At 38.9% G+C, this 17,740-nt stretch overlaps 2 protein-coding genes across 3 annotated transcripts; both read left to right on the forward strand.

Moving 5' to 3' along the window:
- The first annotated feature begins 1,282 nt into the window (after positions 1 to 1,282).
- On the forward strand, positions 1,283 to 6,085 carry LOC111566087 (protein S100-A13-like). 2 transcript variants are annotated; one of them, XM_023266481.3, is made up of 3 exons: positions 1,283 to 3,088; positions 3,219 to 3,353; positions 5,339 to 6,085. In XM_023266481.3, the coding sequence occupies exons 2-3, from the start codon at positions 3,225 to 3,227 to the stop codon at positions 5,471 to 5,473; spliced, it is 264 nt and encodes an 87-aa protein (XP_023122249.1). In that variant the 5' UTR covers positions 1,283 to 3,088; positions 3,219 to 3,224; the 3' UTR covers positions 5,474 to 6,085. The 2 variants fall into 2 exon arrangements, 1 of the variants encoding a protein (XP_023122249.1); XR_008602838.1 differs by lacking the exon at positions 1,283 to 3,088 and having other exon boundaries at positions 3,218 to 3,353; positions 5,029 to 5,478.
- Positions 6,086 to 6,241: 156 nt separating this feature from the next.
- On the forward strand, positions 6,242 to 15,834 carry si:ch211-105c13.3 (uncharacterized protein LOC325758 homolog). The gene is made up of 3 exons (XM_023266458.3): positions 6,242 to 6,391; positions 15,180 to 15,303; positions 15,408 to 15,834. The coding sequence occupies exons 2-3, from the start codon at positions 15,184 to 15,186 to the stop codon at positions 15,564 to 15,566; spliced, it is 279 nt and encodes a 92-aa protein (XP_023122226.1). The 5' UTR covers positions 6,242 to 6,391; positions 15,180 to 15,183; the 3' UTR covers positions 15,567 to 15,834.
- The last annotated feature ends 1,906 nt before the right edge of the window (positions 15,835 to 17,740 follow it).

The raw sequence follows: 17,740 nt of genomic DNA on the forward strand, positions 1-17,740 counted from the left end.
TTAGAATTTTTTAGAAATTGTCTGTTTTAATGTGCAAATGTGATGTTTTCTTGTGAAAAATGTGCTTGTATTTCCAGAACAGAAGTCTGAGCAAAAGTCAGGATGAAGAACCAGACAAAAAAAGGTAGAATAAAATGTTTAAACACATAATTCGCAGGTGACGGGGACATTTCCACAACCTTTTTCTGAGCTCTGAGGACCGTTCACTGCTGGTTTGGGATCATTATTGTTAATAATGTGGCTTTAAGTTCATGTAGCTGTTTGTTGTGGTCGTTGCCAGGTGTGAAATGTGGAGCAACAACCTGGTTGGTGGTTGCAGGAAAAAGGAGGAAAAATGAGGAAAGAAGGAGTGAGATGGTGGCTTCTTGTTATTCAGACACAGAGTCGGTTAGTTCAGTCGATTATTATCCCAGTTCGAGACCAGAAAGGGGTGAAACATTCAGCTCTGTGTGTCATAGTCAGGGATTGGAGGATTTGAAAAAATAAAAATCCAATTATTAGTTACTAGTACCAAATATTTTAATAAGAGGAGAGGAGAGTGTGTGTTCTAAATATGTAAATCTACTGTAAGGTTAGTTTTATAAATGTTCATTTGCTCTTACACAATGTGAAACTATAAAAATACACAATTTTTTTTACTGTATTTAAATCAGCAAAAAATGTGTTTTTTAGATATTTGCTGTGATTTAAAAGAAAAATTATGTATATTAAAGATTAAAAGTTTTTAAATCAGTGATTTTACAGATTTTATCTGGTTTCTTAAATTACAGATAATTATTTAAAAAATAAAAAATAATGTCCATGCCAAAAATCTGTTCTTTTACAATGTGTAACCACAAAATTCTAGTTTTTACTGTATTTAAATCAGCAAGATAATATTATTCTACAGATCCTTGGGTTTATTTAAAAGAAAATTCATATATATTAATGATTAAAAATATTAATTTTAAAAAATATTATTTTACACATTTTATCTGGTTTCTTAAATTACAGATAACTAGGAAATAGAAATATAAAAATAAAAATAATCGCCACATTCAAAAATCTGTTATTTTATCACGTGACCATAAAATTAAAAGTTTTACTATATTTAAACCAGCAAAATTTTATTTTACAGATATCTGTTGTTACTTAAAAATTGTGTATATTACAGATTAAAAATGATCATTTTAAAAATCTTTATTAAAAAAAAGAAAAAAAAGAAAAATGTCCACATTAGAAATCTATTCTTTTACAATATGTGGCCAGAAAATCATGCTTTTTTTTCACTGTAATTAGCAAAATAATATTTTACACATAGTTGTTATTTAAAAGAAAAAATGATGCATATTAAGGATTAAAAATTGATTAGTAATTGACAAATTGACTCTGAAATAGGGCCAAAATTAATGGAAAAATGAAAAATATGCTTTTACAAAGAGTGATTGTTCTTTTATAATGTGTGACACTAAAATGATGCTGTTTTTACACATTCTGAACAATACAGTATTCCACCGGATTTTAACATTTTTTTTCTGACACTCTTCCCTGATACTTCATTTTCTTGCAGCTTTTTCTTGAGGTGTTCCTGTAAGGACCCAAAATTTTCCCCACATTTTTGTCATTTTTAGCTTAGAATGCTTTTCTCCAGGCCAAATAATGTCAGAAGAGTACACATTGCAAACAACCAAGACACTCTTACCTGATATTCCCTTTTATTTTTTGGCTGCTTTTTCTTCAAGTGTTACTTTAAGAACCTCTGAATGTTCCCCACTTTTTCTCATATTTTTAGCTTAAAATGCTTTTCTCCAGGTCAAATGCCGGATAAGTGGTCACCGTAAACAACCAAGAAACTCAGGACTTGTGAATTATGTTCAGAAATAAGGACAAGTCCTTAGATACTGTCAGTCACAACACATTAATGAGAAGATAACCGGCAGCGTCTCCCCACAGCAGCCTCCGATGCTTTAATATCACCTCATCCAGCAGCTCTGCTCCTCGGCCGTCTTTAAAAGCTGTTTATTCTGCGTTAGTTGCTGCTCTCTGCCTCCTGAATGGTGGCCGAGGGACTGCAGGAGCAGAGCTGCTTCAGGTAGAAAGATGTGGGGATATTTGGATGATGAAACCAAGCTGCTTGTTAGCTCTAACTGCCTCCCTAAGATGCCAATTGTGCTCGTCCTGTCGCAGCTCTGGACTAAATAATACCACTTTTTTGAGGAGGAACCCAAGTGGCTCGTTCTCAAAACTTTTCCCCGACACCGGCTGTGTAATTACAGCTGATTTACTGATTCCTTTTTGCTCCCTGCAGCATTCTGCCCTCAGTTTAATGCACAGGAAAACAGGAAATCGAGCCTATTTGTGTGCACAGTGTGATATGTTTAACCCGTCCTCACTGCATCCAGTCATCCGTAGCTTTAAACCTGATGTTAGGTTCATTTCCCAGGGACAGCTATGATGTTCCATGTTCAAAAAAATGTCAGAAGCCAAAAAAAATCCCGATAAACATAGTTTATATCCCATTATTAACTCCATTACTAATCATTTCAATCAATATTTAGTGCAGTGGTGTTCTTTACCACAGATCACGGTTCAATGAGGATAATTCAGTAGTTTTTTCATCAAAAATAAATGTTGAAACTTTTTTTAATGTACATTGGAAAGACCTACATAAAAAATACAACAGTTTAACATTACATTGATTTTTTCTAAATTTTAGTTTACTTTTCACATTTTTTCTTTTTATGGAATAGATAAATTAACACAAGCTTTTGCTGTTCATGGTACAAACATGTGAAATAAACCATTTTAATTTCGTATGTTGATTACACTTCTTAAGCCGAGCAGAAGAAGTTTGCTTCCAGAAAACGACTTTTAATGATATTTTTTACTTTAAATTTGACCAATTTGACAGGCAACATAATAGGAGGGTTAACCAGAAACCGACTGAAACTTTTACCTGCAACTACGTCACAGAAGAGAGTTGGCAGTTATGGAGAAACACGGTTTACACTTTTACCAGCTGCAATGATTTATTTGCTCTACCAGGAGAATAGAAAAAGACGAGGAAGACTCGAGCTTTCACAACATCCCAACACAAACACCAGAGCTGGTGAGCCTCTCAGATCTTTGTTTTCAGATTTAATTCAACCTAAAGATGCTGCTGTTTGTCCTCTATCTTAATCTGCTTTATTGATTAGCTGCTTTTGGATTTTTATCTTCCAAAAAAACCTCTCTTTCAGCTCATAATGGAGTCTGCCATTGGTGTCCTGGTGTCCCAGTTTAAGGCTTATGCTGGAAGCGATGGTTCCGCCGACACTCTGAGCAGAGACGAGTTTTGGAGACTGGTCAAAGCACAGCTGCCAAACTTTGTCAAGGTAAGAAATGTACGAATAACACAAAGAAATACGACTATTATAGCCGAAATTTGTGCAGTTTTGATTGAATATACACAGCAAGATGAAGCTTTTCTCTCTGTTACGTCCATTGAAATATTTAATTTTGTCTGTTTATTCTGTGAAACTCTGATGTCCTAGTATCACTGAATGCAACTATAGTGGCCGAGTGCAGGTGAAAGCAGCATTAGAAAACTGTAGAAGTTACATACAGCAGCAGAAAGCTGCAAAATGTAGTTTTTTTTAAAATTCACTCTGCTCAAATTCACATCTTTACAAACTTAAATGTCCCAAAAACAATAGAACTTTACTGTGACAACAGGTCAAATGAAAAAGGCTGACTAATAATTAATGTAGCATTAAGTTTAATTTGTTGCTTCCAGTTGTTTAGGATCATTTCCTCTGAGTTTATTAAATACCTGCAACATCAGACAGCAACTTCATCAGTTATAATAATAAATGATCATGGAGACGAGATGTTAAATGACACTACGACCTTTTCTTCACCTCCGACAGGTGAGCTGTCACACAGTCCTGAATCCTTAGCTGGATATTATTTTACTTTAAAAGTCTGAATTATCATTATTTTCATCAGAAATAAACCCTGGATGAACTTTCACCTATTAAATGCTGCACAGCTTCTCTTATCTTGGACTATTTTGATGGCGGTCGCCCAAATAAGCAAAATGTACATGTATTAGTTGTTGTGGAAGTTCAGCGATGTCCAGAGAGGAAGAGGCAGAGAGACACACTGGAGACTCAGATGACTTAGGTTGTGAGTAACGTTTACTGATATCAGTAGAAGTGACACCGACAGAGCAGCAGTACATGCAAGCAGTGGTAGCATCAGTTCTGAGGATTCTCCCTGATCTTCAGGTATATATTGTAGTTGGGAGAAGGTCAGATTTAAAATATTGACCAATATAGAGACAACTCATCTGCTAAGTCATGTCAGAATAGACAGTATCTAACCTCAACCTGAGTAAAGGGTCTTAGCATGTCTTTCTCCTACAGTGTCTGCCTGGTCTGAAGATAATTTAGGATGACATCAGCTAACAGCTGCAAGAAAACATCTTAGAAAGGGGAAAGAGTAATTTTTCCTTCTCATTAGTGTGTGTGTATTAGACCATTATAACATTAACTACTCTGACTGAGCTGCTTCATGTGTGTACAAATGCTGTTTACGGATCCAAATTCTGATTCGGTTGATTCCTTTGTGCTGTAAAACCCCCTCGTTGCCGGAAAACTATTGAAAGCACATGAACAAAAATCGTCAGCTGCCAGTTTGACAGATTTAAATTTCCTCCAGCTCCACTGTTGCTGCCCAATCAGGAGGATAAAGTTTCCTGAGAACATTTAGTTGTTTGCCAGTTTCAAAGCTTTCTCGTGGGGGCCGTCATGCTGAAATAGGAATCATCTGGACTTTTATTTTTCACTGCGACCATGTAATTAACTGTTAGTCATCATTTATTTAAGTGGGCAGTCGCTCACAGATGTGGGTTTTCTGTACTTTCTGACTCTCCTTCCTGTGGCCTTGAGCAACTTCAACAGATAATTTTTTTTTTTTTTTTTGCTTAAACAATGAGTTTCTGCCCTTCAGAGAATTCACTCCAGTGTTGCCTCGCTGTGATCGCCTTTTTCTGACTCACACCGACAGAAAACTAGCAGCTCCTGAGGCCCGACAAAGGCTTCAGAACTGCCTTTCCCCGAGTGTGGAAAATTCCATGCGCCTCTTCGTGCGTGAACCCTTGAAAACCATCTCGGCGTCCACTAGATGGTGACAGAGCAGCAGACTCCGATGCCAAAACCACCTCTGCTGATGCTGCATGAACTGAGTGAGCCGGTGTTGGTGCCAGCGGTGTCAGCTTCCCCTCCTCTCCCACACCCCCCCACCAACAGTATGGAAGCATGAGATCATCCTCTGTGCTGTTTTGTATCTTCTCAAACATTCCTGTTTCCCCCTGCAGAACGCCGGACACCCCGCCGCCGTCGACCAGCTCATGCGCTCTTTGGACGCCAACAACGACGGCGAGCTGAACTTCCTGGAGTTCTGGCAGCTGATTGGACACCTCGCAAGCAAGCACGGGGGGTTCAGCCAATAGAGTGTCCTCAGATACCCCGTTGGACTTGTCAGAGTGCCATACAGTTAGAAAAAATGGGAAACGAGCCAAATGGAAAACACCCTAAAGTGTCTCTGAGCTGCTGCACTCTTGTTTTTTTAATTATCATTATTATTATCAGTTTCTATTCAATGTGTCTCTCAGCAGCGGCTGCCAAACAGTGTCACCCAGAGGTGCCTGTGCTCACAGGTCCTCAGAGAAACTGCAGGGTGGGAATGCAATTGTCTGAGAGGCTGGAAATATGTGTGAGTAAGTAGAATTCCTGGAAAACATCACCTCCCTCCAGGACACAAACAGAGGCGTGGCACCTTCTGAACCACATGTGATGCATTTTTAAAAAATAAATCTTCAAAATAAAATCTGATTTAAAAGTAAAATCACGTCTTTAGTCTCTGCTGCACAAACACTCTTTTGTTTTATATGTTTTTTCTACTTTCCTCACTATCTTTCCACTCTGCACAAGTTTCAGGGTGTGGCTTTGAATGCATCTGTCCGCTGAGAAAGCTTTGAAGACGCGCGCACGGCAACAGGAGCGCGCACTTGTTCTTACATGTTGAGAGGGGAAAAAAACTGTTGAAGCAAGAAAAAAAACAAAGAAAGTGTGAAACATGCATATGAATACGCCTAAACTAAGTATTAACCTGCCATGATGGAGATGATTTCTGTTTTCTGTTTGCTCAGAGTTGCTCAAGCTGCGCCTCTTTCCACATTCCTTCTCTCCGGAGGCACACGCCCTGTGACAAAGAGAAGGGGGAAAAAAAAGTTGGCTGCACGGAGAAGTTAAATCACGGAAAAGATATGTGTTGCTGCTTAATCTAGACTGCAGAGGAGGATCAGTGAGAGCAGGAAGGAGCGCAGCCTCAGGAATACTTCAGCCCTTTTTGTTCGTCTTTCTCAAAGGTGAGTTTTCTCATTATTCATCCATCTGTGACCCATTATCTTGTTTTTCTCCACCAGAAAATGATCAGTTTAGCTCATTTTCTGCCAGCCTGTCATCAATTTTGTATACTCAGTCTGTATTGTCATTACCCAGCTTGGTGGCCACACGGATCGGGTTCTCCTTCTTGGTAATCCAACTCCAATCCCTTTACACTTCCAGAGAAACCGGAGTCACGTTTATTTATTTATTTGCTGTGTGTCAGTGCTGCCTCTGGACGCTCTACAAATTGTCAGGATTAGTTCGGGCTAAATGTAAATGTGGGACGCGGGGCGAACCCCTCCTGGCTCCGTTACGCACGGCGCACCGGACCGGAGTTGGTGTTTTTTGGGGGGGTTTTTTGGCCATTTGCGCACCGGGCCGTTATCGCTCCGTTAAACAGTCATAACGCGGTCGCTGTAGCGGCGCTCAGATTCGACTCTTATCAGCCTGAATTATTCAGTTTATGATAAGACAGCCGGCAGTGAGACTCGACCTGGTGTAGTTAATGACGCGGAGGAGGAATAGCGACCTGGCCGATGACAGGTAACATGCTCAGGGGGGGAAGTGCGTCAGTCACACCCAGCGCAAACAACACGGCACCGGGTGGAGCCGCTCAGTCACTGCGGGTTAATCAATGCTCAGGAAGAGCTGAGTGGAAAAACTTCCAGATATGAGACGTTTTTGAGTCTGTTTTCTGGATCCAGCGCCTCAAAGGGCTGGGTTTGGGTGGATTTACCTGGAAACTGGTTGGTACATGTCAAGTTTCAACATTCACGATGCCAGAGTTAGTCACTAACGACTGCACAATACTCACTTGATCCTCCACTCACAGTATTAGGAAACTTTAATCTTTTTTAGATCCTCATTAAAACACATTCATGACATAAAACACAACAACACTAGGCACGTATTGTTGTTTTTGACCTGCTAAATCTCACTAAAGTTGGAAAGTTATTTTGCAAAAGAGACCCAAGCAAAACTTTCTGATTAAAAACTTTCACACAAAACAAAATCAACAAAGGAAAACTGTAATAATTCCAAATACACTAGGATTCTGCATGTCAGGAATATCAAATTCCACAACAAAAAAAAACTGCAGTAATTAACCCAAGTTTCCTGTCTGTGGATCAGATCCATCCATCCCAAAATGTTTCGTAGCCCTGCTAAATCTGGTTTCATAATGAAGTTTTATTTGACCAACAGGTTTCTTCTGGCTGGAAATGACATAAACAAGTGAAAAAATCAATAAAACATTGTGTTAGAGATGTTCATGATGAATTTTAGCTATTTAGGTTCATGTTTTTACTAAAAATTTAATGCTCTCATGTATTCATACACCAAAAATTGCTGCCAGTCTTGTGAAAAAGCAACTTTTATCCCACTCCAAATGGTCCTGCTAATTTCTACCATGTTCCAGAGAGTTCTAATACACTGTAAACTGAGAACAGTTGATGCAGTATTTCTCTAGTCAGTTCCAAGTCAAGACTGATACCTAAAAATGCCACATTTGGACTTCCACAGTCAGTTCCAACTCATGACCATGAAACCAAAGAGCTCAGTGAGAACCTATAGTTTCACATTGTTGCTGCTCACAAGACATTTAAAGGCTATAAAGTCATATCAGAGTGTTTTTAAGGTCCAGTGTCCACAGTTTGAAGCCTGATGAATAAGTCCAAGGAGTTCCACACTGTGAAACATGTCAAAGGGCTGCTAGGAAGACAGATGTGAGCCCTGCACTGGAAGAATGGTAGAGGACAAGAAGAATCCAAGGATCAGCACCAAGAGCATCCTGATGAATGTGAGCAGTTCTGGTAGCAACATGTCCATCAGACACTCCATCAGACCAAGAACAAGGCTGGTCTCCATGGATCAGACCAAGGAGGACTCCACTTCTCCAAGACAGACACACTAAAGCTCAGCTGGACCTGCAGCACTTCTCTACTCACTTACTGCTCAGTTACAAGTCATGTCTGAAGGAAACGGCACCATGAGAAAAGAGGAAACATTGAGATTGTGGAGGAGAACATCAGGCAGTCTGCAGAAAAACTGCTCCTTGGGCAGCATTGGAGCTTCCAACAAGACAATGATGTGAAACATGGAGCCGACGTGGTGAAGAAATGGTGAAGAGAAAACAATGAGAAGATGTTGGAGCGTCCCAGCCAGAGTCCAGACCTGAATCCATCCAGAATGTGTGGAGGAAGTGAAGAGCAGAGTGATGGAGAGGAAGCCTTCAAAGAGCTGGAGATGGACACTTGGAGGAACTAAATCCCAGTGGAGACACGAAGAAACACTGTTAGACACTAGAACTACTGATGTGGAAGAAAATAAAGACTTACTGAGGAAGGATATGAAACATTTTGGACATGGAAATAGTCAAAATTCATCATTAACATCATTTAACACAACATTTTACCATCTTTTGTCACTTATTTATAGAATTTCCAGCCAGAATAAACCTGTCAGCCAAATAAGAACTCACTGCAAATCAAAAGCGTTATAATTTTGGGCTTGGATCAATATATTGTAGTGTAAAAAACATGATAGCTACAAGAGTTTATTGTGAATTTTATCTGTAGTATACAGTATACTGTATACTGTATACTGTTGTAATGTCATGAGACAGTTTGCTGTCTTTCGGTGCACATTTTGCACTATCTCCTGTTGTTAAAAGCAGTTAAATTCCTTTATACCTACCACAAAAGCAGTATAATAGGAGGGCATGCTAAATATTATTGATGTGGAATGTTAAAATTAAGACACAGCTGCTGATTTTGAGCATCCATGGTGAATGTAGGCCTCTACAGATATTCTAAAATGCTGATAATTTACCTGCAACCTGTAGATATTTGCAGGTTGTTTTCAGTACATATTAGGTATCTTTGTACATTATGAGGTGATTAAGTTGCACAAGAACCTACTTAGTCATAAAACTGATTGTTTTTCTGCAGTTCTTTTGCAGACTTTGCTTTATTTTGGGAACCGTGTGGTGCAACATTCTGGTGAAAAGCAGAAATAAAACCACGATCTGGGCTTCGTTCCAGTTGAGCCATTCTAATGTGAACCGGGTCGGTCCACCTCTCGGCCTCAGACAAACCCTCCTCCATGTTCCTCTCGGCCTGCTTGTCATCCCGCGGCCCGATGTCTCCGGTTCTGACCTAAGAAACCGGCCGCCGGTTTCACGTTCGTCTCATTACACTCGGACGAGACGTTAATTGACAGCGGCCTGTCAGGCGTTTGGATGTTTGTCCCAAAGCAGATGCGAACAAACGGCCGGTCCGAGCCGCTGTGGAGGTTGTCGGGAAGGTGTTGCGACAATTATAGTTGCCTATGAAATAATGATGAAGAGCACGGCGATGACAGATGCTCACCTGCATGCTGGAAAGAGTTTGTGTTTGTTGGCATGGACAGGGAGACATGAAACCAGAGCCGGGGTTTGGGTGGCTGCTCTCACTCACCCACTAATTAGGTTAATGCAACACAAGTCCTAATTGCTGCTTCTGCAGATATGCGGGTGTGTGCGTCCTCCACGTCTGTCCATCTATGTGTGGAGGTGCACTGAGCATTGAGGTGTGACATCTGTGTCAGGTGGGAGGTTTACCAGCTTCTACGGTTACTCCGACAACATGGCTGCAGACTCCATTCATCTTCATCATCATTGTGGTAGTTTCCAATACAGAGTGGAAATCCTGCGAGGCCTCACCCCAACGCTGCCGCAGTTACCCATCAACTGTCGCTTGTTTGAGGCCTTTTGTCCTGGAATTTGTTGAGGTACCAGAAAGCTGAAGGGCAGAAAGACCCCGCTGCTGCCTGAGCTGTTAGGTTTTGGTTTGGTTTGTCCCAGATAGTAGTTTTTTTAAGCAGCGTATAGATAATGGATGGATGGATGCTCAGAATTACCGGGGGGGTCTTAACTCATGTCGGAATTCCATTCCTACGGCACGACGTAACGTGATTTTCACCCTAAGTTGGAACTCACATATGTACATAAGTACCGATGTCACTCACCTACGCTAACGTGGTAGTAAAATCGTAATCTAGGACATAAAAACACTGTACGGTAAAAATAGCTTCTTCAAAGCGCTGCCATCAGAAGAGTCTGACTTACGCTTGGGAGCTATAATGAAGGGCAAAAAGTTTCCAAAAAGCAACACAAATGAAAGTAGCCCAATCCAATGTGGCGCAAAACCGGCAAATGTAAACGAAGCTGTCTTCCTCGTATAGCGCCGCGTGACGACGTATTCGTCTGTTCAGCTTGCCAACTAGTTCCCACACGAAATGTGTTTAAACATCGCAAACACAGTATGTCGGAATGATGGAACAAGACTTTCTTAATAAATTTATGGGATATGGCAACATAACCAAGAAACGCCGTAGATCGAGGACGTTGTTAACCGAGGACCTGCTGTAATGTCTTAATGTCACATTTCACACTAATAACAGACAGTTTCTTGTCTTTTTGGGCTGTTTCTGCAGCTGCTAAACAAAAATTTGACATATTTTACTGAGTTTGAGTTAAATTTCAGCTCATTTAAAAAGCCAAAGTCCTTTCAAATAAAAAACATAAGCTTAGTATTTTGAATTTACTTAATTCAGGCTTAAATTAGGGTTCACATTTAAGCTGTAGAATATTGTAACTAATGCAAGTTTACTGAATTAATCTAACTTTCTAAATCCAAAAACCTGCTTAAAGCTGTGTTATCCTTTGAAAAAATGCCAACATTATGCCATTTATCGGATAAAATTGTCAAATTTCCAACTTTTTGCCAGTTATTGAATATTATAACTACCAATAGGACTCCATTACAGTTTTTTTCTTAGTACAATGCACATTTTACACTTTATGCTTACACTTTTTCTACTTATATATTTAGCGTATATTTTTCTACTTATGTAGGTCTACATATTTTTCGTACTGTTTATATTTCTAGGATTTTGTATGAGAGCGACTGTAATGTTTAAGTATTTCAGATTCTAATTCTGATTATCTGTTCTGCCTGGAGGTGTAGTGGAAGCTAAAATCAGTGATATTTTGTTAAAATCCCTCCATTCTACATGTGTCGTTTGAATATGTGCCAAAAATAAACCATTTGTTCTAATCAGATTCTGTAAAAGCTAAAAATTCTTCACTCCATGGAGCAACTATGAACCCATGACTGAGTCAGATGTGACCGACAGTCTTGTGACAAAAATGGTTTTTGTCTTTCTAGCTGAACCGCAGCCTGTTAGTACAGAGAAGAGAGGAGACTAGTATGGAAACAAATGAAAATTGTCAAATGTCTATATTGTGTTGTACTTCCAGTTTTTTTTAGGTTAATTTAACTTTCTTTTAATGATTTATGGCATTCTAGCTTTATATTGTAGTGAAAAAGTGAGGAAAAATGTGACAGGAGCCAAACAAAAGATGTACGAAACTGCTTGTAGTTCAGAAAGTTAAATATTAAGTTGAATAAGCTATAAAAATATATTCTAAATAATACAAACTAACCTGCAGAAAGATACAGATAGAGAGAAAAGATAAACTGATAACTTGCATGGAGGAAGTGACAAGAAAAACATAAAATTAGAGTTTAAGCTGTGACGATGACCAAAAAAAGGAGGAAAATTAAAGATTAAAAGAGGAAAACAGTGAAATCAGGTGACAGGTCAACACAGAAAACAGAACTATAAAATAAACTAAGAGTGGAAACAACTGGAGCAGCTTAAGGAGGAAATAAAAGCAGAGAATAAACAGATGAGGCTTTAATTTAGATCAGCTAAACCTTCAAGGGTTTTAAAGACAAAGAGTCAGATTTTAAATCTCACTGGTAACTCGTACAAACAAGCCAGAACTGGAGTGATGTTCTATTTTCTTCAGACCCGTTGGCAACCTGGCAGCTTCTCTCTGAACTAACTGGTTGGACTGTGTCTGACAGAGATTTACAATCATCCCGCTGGGAACCGATAAACGCATAAAAAACTGTTGTTAAAGAAAATCAGTTTGAGCTTGTCGATGACTCTGAGCTGACTGGAGCTGCAGAGTTAATTAACAAGAGGAAATAATGCAAAATGTACACTAATTAACAGTTAAAATCAAACTAGCAGAGAGTAAACAAACCTACTACATATTAATAGTATGAATTACATACTATAGACACATTCTATAGAAAACTCTTAAAGCTAATATATATTTTAAACTAAGAGAACTTCATATAATATGTAAACTCTAAAAAAAAATATCTGTGTATTGGCAGTTGTATGGATGTTTATTTTAGTAGTTCTCATGTGTGTTTACAGAAACTGTAATTAATGTGCACATCTGGACAATTTAGAGATTAAAAAACATATTTTCATTTCATTTTAACTCAATATTTCTATAGAAATGCGAAAGATAAACACAGATACATCACTGACCGACAGAAAAGTTTGTTTTTTTATTGCCGTAGGTGTAATAATGACAAACATGCCCTTTTTAATATACATATTTAGAGCATGTCAACCAGAAATCAACAGAAAATTTCAAATGTTAAAGTTTTGATGATGAACTGCCAGCTCATTTTCTCTTGTTTTATGTATTTAGTTCACATTTGTAATTTTTATACTGAAGATTTACTTTTAAATAACAGAAAATGTCCTATTTTTCCACTACAGATAGACAGAGCCAGTGTATTTATTATAGATTTACTTTTAAATCATATGAAAATGTCCTTCTTTTTCAGTATAGATACACAAATAATAGTAAATGCCCATGTGTTAATTATAGATTTATCATTAAATAACATAAAAATGTCCTTCTTTTTCACTATAGATCCATAAATAATATTAAATGTCCATGTATGTTTTAAGGATTTTTCAATAAATAATATGAAAATGTTCTGTTTTTCACTATAGATCCACAAATAATAGTAAATGTCCATGTATTCATTCTTCATTTTTATTGGTTCAGTTTTCTCATTATGGGACAGAATCCAGTTTATTATTTTACAACAATGGATGTCACTCTAACTCCAGAATGTCTCTGCTGATTCTACATCACGAGTAGATACAGAAATTCAGAATTTAGTAGCTGCTGTTGTTTTTTTGGTTGCTTGGTTTCCGTCCCACCACCAGCAATCAGTTTTAATTTGCTGCAGCTGTGAGCAGCTAATTTATTTTCCCTGAGCATTGTGAAGGAATGTCAACAGCACACTCCAGAATCAGGGTTGTTTTTTTTTTTGTTTTTTTTAGCTTTTATGTAATTATTACACAGTTTTTTGTCACTTTTTAGACTTAAAACACTCAAAACCTGCTCAGAGTGGCTTCTTCAGGCCTGAAAATGATGTATATGTGTAGAATTTGGATGCAGCTTGTGGATTATTTTCACTCCAGATGTGACATCCAGTGATAATATACCAGAGTTTAAATCTGTCGGTGTTTGCTGGTGATGTTTCCGACCTGAGCTTGGTATCGTTGGGGATGTTTTCTGCAGCAGACGGCCTTCAGGCAGTAATCTGAACTTGCTGTTTGCTGCCGGCGGATCGGATGTCTACTGTCAGAGATCACAGCTCCCATTGTGTTTACCTTTAGAGACTCCCCTCCTCTTCGGCCTCCTCTCGCTCTGTTTACCTCCCAGGCCATCCTCTTCCTCCTCCGCTCCTCCTCTTCCTCCTCTGCTATGCTGACATCACCGCCGTGTCTCACCTTTCCCACATGTTTATGTAGAGGAGACATCCAGTTCAGATGCACTTTGGTTTGGACTGTTTCCGTCGGACGCAAAATCTAAATTTACCGTTTACGAATTTCACCCAGAAGCAGTTTCTGTGCATTTTATGATCCTGTTACATTTTGACTTCACTGTAGGCTCATTTTTCATTGCAAAGAATGTCAGAAATGTCTTTTTGTACAGTATAAAATAGTTAGAAAGCTGCAAAATATAAAAAAGAAAATTATTTATTTTACAAAAATGGGTAAAACTGGACTCAACAAGCGCACACAAGTTTTATCAACACCTGAAAAAATGGACATTTTCCATTTTTACAACCTCCACACACTTGTACTGGAGATTTACTTTGAAATAACATAAAATATCCTGTTTTTCCACTATATATATACACAACTAAATAATAGCAAATGTCCATTCATTTATTCTGCATTTTTCCAACCTCTACAAACTTGGAATTTTCCTCTCTACTGTTTGTGAGCCATGTTGACTTTATTGTATTGATCCAGTAGCTTTTATTTTCAGCCTGAAATAGTTGTTTGTACCAAGGAGCACAGAATTGTTTTAGCTTTTTAGAGGATCGATTTAGTGTAAACTGATTATTTTTGGCAAATATTTAAATGTTCATGTAGAATGAAGTAATTTTGATGAAATTTTGTAATTTTAAGCTTAGATTTGGTTCACTTTTTTGTTTGAAGGAACCGTTGGAAAGAGTCAGGCTGATAAATGGTGAAATTTTGGTGTTTTTTCTTCAAGATGACATGTCTTCTAAACCTGGGTTTTGTGGTTTAGATGTATAAATACATCATAAAATATGTCTGCACAGAATAAAACATCAATCATCTGCACACAAACACTCCACAGTCTTTCCGCCACCATTTCTCCTTCCCAACCAAATGACGCATTAAATATGAAATAAGCCTTTTATCCACTCAAGGCCCGATGTAATTGTATTTTCCCTCATGAATATAATTCACCGGAACTGTACCTAACGGCAGAACATCTGAGAGTCTGAAGATATGGTCGTATCTGTCTTTGCCACTTCCTGTGCTGAATTCTCCTCTGTGCTTTGTGTCCTTGACTCTGTCTTCCAGAGATATGGAGGGAGCCATTCAGACGTTGGTGACCACGTTTCTGAGTTCTGCCAGGGGGAAGGAGAACCTCGACGGGAAAAGCTTCAAGAAGATGGTACAGAAACAGCTCGGCAGCCTCATGGAGGTAAGAAACTTCTTGTGGTTTCCCATCAGCTTTGGCTCTGTAGGAATAATCTAGAACGTAACAACAAGAATCTGCTTCTGTTTATGCCTTTGTGTTTTCTTCAGGATACAAACAGTGCCTCTGCCATTAAGGAGATGCAGCAGGGGCTGGATGAGAACAACGATGGAAAGGTCAGCTTCCAGGAATACCTCACTCTGATTGGCTACTTGGCCAACTCCCTGAGCCAGAGCAAGACTGGATCCAGTACCCAGGAGGCATCGTAGATACTCAAGAAGATGATTCTGATTCCGTTTCTGAGCTTTTAAGCATTTTTCATCATTGCCAAACATTGCAGCCATCATGTATTCATTACTACGCAGCAGTCCATAATCGTTTTACCGAGTTTATCAACCAGATGTGTAATTCTCTGACTTACATCTCAATATCTGTCCAGATCCATCTTACTCATCTCCACTGAAGTATTCTTTTTATACCAGTTACATAAAAGATGCTTATTGTGTTTTCAAATAAACTCTTTATATTAAAACTGTAGCTTTGTTTTTGTTGTTTCACTGCTGGTTCTACCCATTAACTTCCGTTTTAATTATGCAAGGATGACCACTACACAGTCTGCAACATGAGTCACTACATCCCTGCACTTAAATGTCACATAATCCAAACGTTTATTACCTCAAAGTATTTAGATTACTTCTAAGTTGAACAGTAGGTATTTGCTCTGATGTCCGATTCAAAACTAATAGTTTAGATTTATGGTATTAAAAAAAAAAAACAGATCCCACCATAGTCAAGTCGGGCTGCATACTTCTCTACATCATAGTTTTCACTTTGTTCTTCTGTAGGAATTCTAGATTTTTGTGCTGTAGATGGTTCTCCTGCTGGAATATTCCTCTTCTTCCAGCTTCTTGTCAGCCAGTATTTTGGTTTATCCTCAGATATTCGTCTATAAATATCATCTCCCCATATCATCATACTTCCACCTCCGTGCTTCACTGTCAGGACTATGCATCCACTGTGGTAGTCCTGGTCAGGTTCACACCAAACATGCTGGACTCCATCTGAGCCCATTAAATTTATCTTCATCTGACCAAAGAATGTTCTCCCAACGTTCATCAGGCTTCTTTTCAAAGTTTCATCTTGCAGTTTTGCCAAAGAGGAATGAAGTTTTTTTCTTGTCCATAGAGGTTGATGTTCTGAAACTTTCTTCACTATCTGATCTGTCACAGAAACTCTGATTTCCATTGATAATTCCTGTACCAAGTCTGAAGCAGCTGCTGTCTGTTTTTCACAGCTGGATTATGAAAGTAGTTCACTGTCTGTGGAGTCATTTTAAGAGGACGACCACTGCAGCCCTGATTAGTGCTACTATGACTCCTTCTATACCTCCTGATTACTGCTGACACTGTTTCACTGATTTTTAGTTGCTCAGTGATCTTTTCTGGATCCTTTTCCATCTCTGTGAAGTCTCACAATCAAAGCTTTGACAATTCTTTTCCATGTGGAGCCATGAAGCAGACATGTAGATAGACAGCTCGTTTTATAAGTGTTCTTCACTTCACACAAACTCTGATTTCCATTGATAACCCCCGTGCCAAGTCTGAACCAGTGTTTTTCACAGTTAAATTGTGAAAGTAGTTCAGTAATGTTTCAGTTCCTCTGGCATTTTTTTCCCCATGTTGAGCCATGACGTAGACATGCAGATAGACAGCCCATAGTTCCAAAACTGAGAGTTTTTCTGTTGACTTCTCGTTTTATAATCGTGTTCATGGTAGTTTGGCGGCCTGGAAATCACAGGTGGATTCACATTTGTATACAGGCCCAAATATAGTCTCTAATGTCTGTTTTGTTTGCATAATAGGAAATATTCTGCTGTTCAACTTAAAAATACCACAACTTTTGAGAAGTGATTCCATTGTGACTCAGCTGACATTGAGGTGACATTGCACAGGGCCGTTCTCTCCAGTATGGTTTGACTTTGTCGGTAACGGCTGCTGCACTTCCACAGCTCCATGCAACACTCGCTGAATATAGCCGCGACATCCTCAGCAGCCTTTAGATGCATCAGCTAATGCAACCAGATCCTGACATACAGTATGCGCTTCCTATTGTGCACCATCCTCCGCTGTGCAACACTATACATACACACATATGGTGCATACGAGCGCACACAAACACACAGCGCTACCCCACTCGCTGACACAATACACCGAGGCGGAGACACACAAACAAGAACATGCACTCAGCATCGTGGCAAATGAAAGTGCGTTGACATTAATGTTGATGTCGTTTAGTGATTATGTGCATCTCTGACATTTATTTATGCTCCTCATTTGCTTTTCATGATCTCACCGTCGCCTCCGGAGCGCTTTAAGTCTGCATGAGATGAACTATTTAAAGTGTGCGGTTTGCATATGCATGTTTCGGAGCTTAAGGTGTGAAT

The sequence above is a fragment of the Amphiprion ocellaris genome, chromosome 9 (genome assembly GCF_022539595.1).
Source record: "Amphiprion ocellaris isolate individual 3 ecotype Okinawa chromosome 9, ASM2253959v1, whole genome shotgun sequence".
NCBI classification, from domain to species: domain Eukaryota; kingdom Metazoa; phylum Chordata; class Actinopteri; family Pomacentridae; genus Amphiprion; species Amphiprion ocellaris.

Coding starts and splice junctions, on each gene's coding strand:
- si:ch211-105c13.3 (XM_023266458.3), top strand. CDS start 15,184: ATGGAGGGAGCCATTCAGACGTTGGTGACCACGTTTCTGAGTTCTGCC. Junction 15,304..15,407: donor AGCTCGGCAGCCTCATGGAG/GTAAGAAACTTC, acceptor TGTTTTCTTCAG/GATACAAACAGTGCCTCTGC.
- LOC111566087 (XM_023266481.3), top strand. CDS start 3,225: ATGGAGTCTGCCATTGGTGTCCTGGTGTCCCAGTTTAAGGCTTATGCT. Junction 3,354..5,338: donor AGCTGCCAAACTTTGTCAAG/GTAAGAAATGTA, acceptor TTCCCCCTGCAG/AACGCCGGACACCCCGCCGC.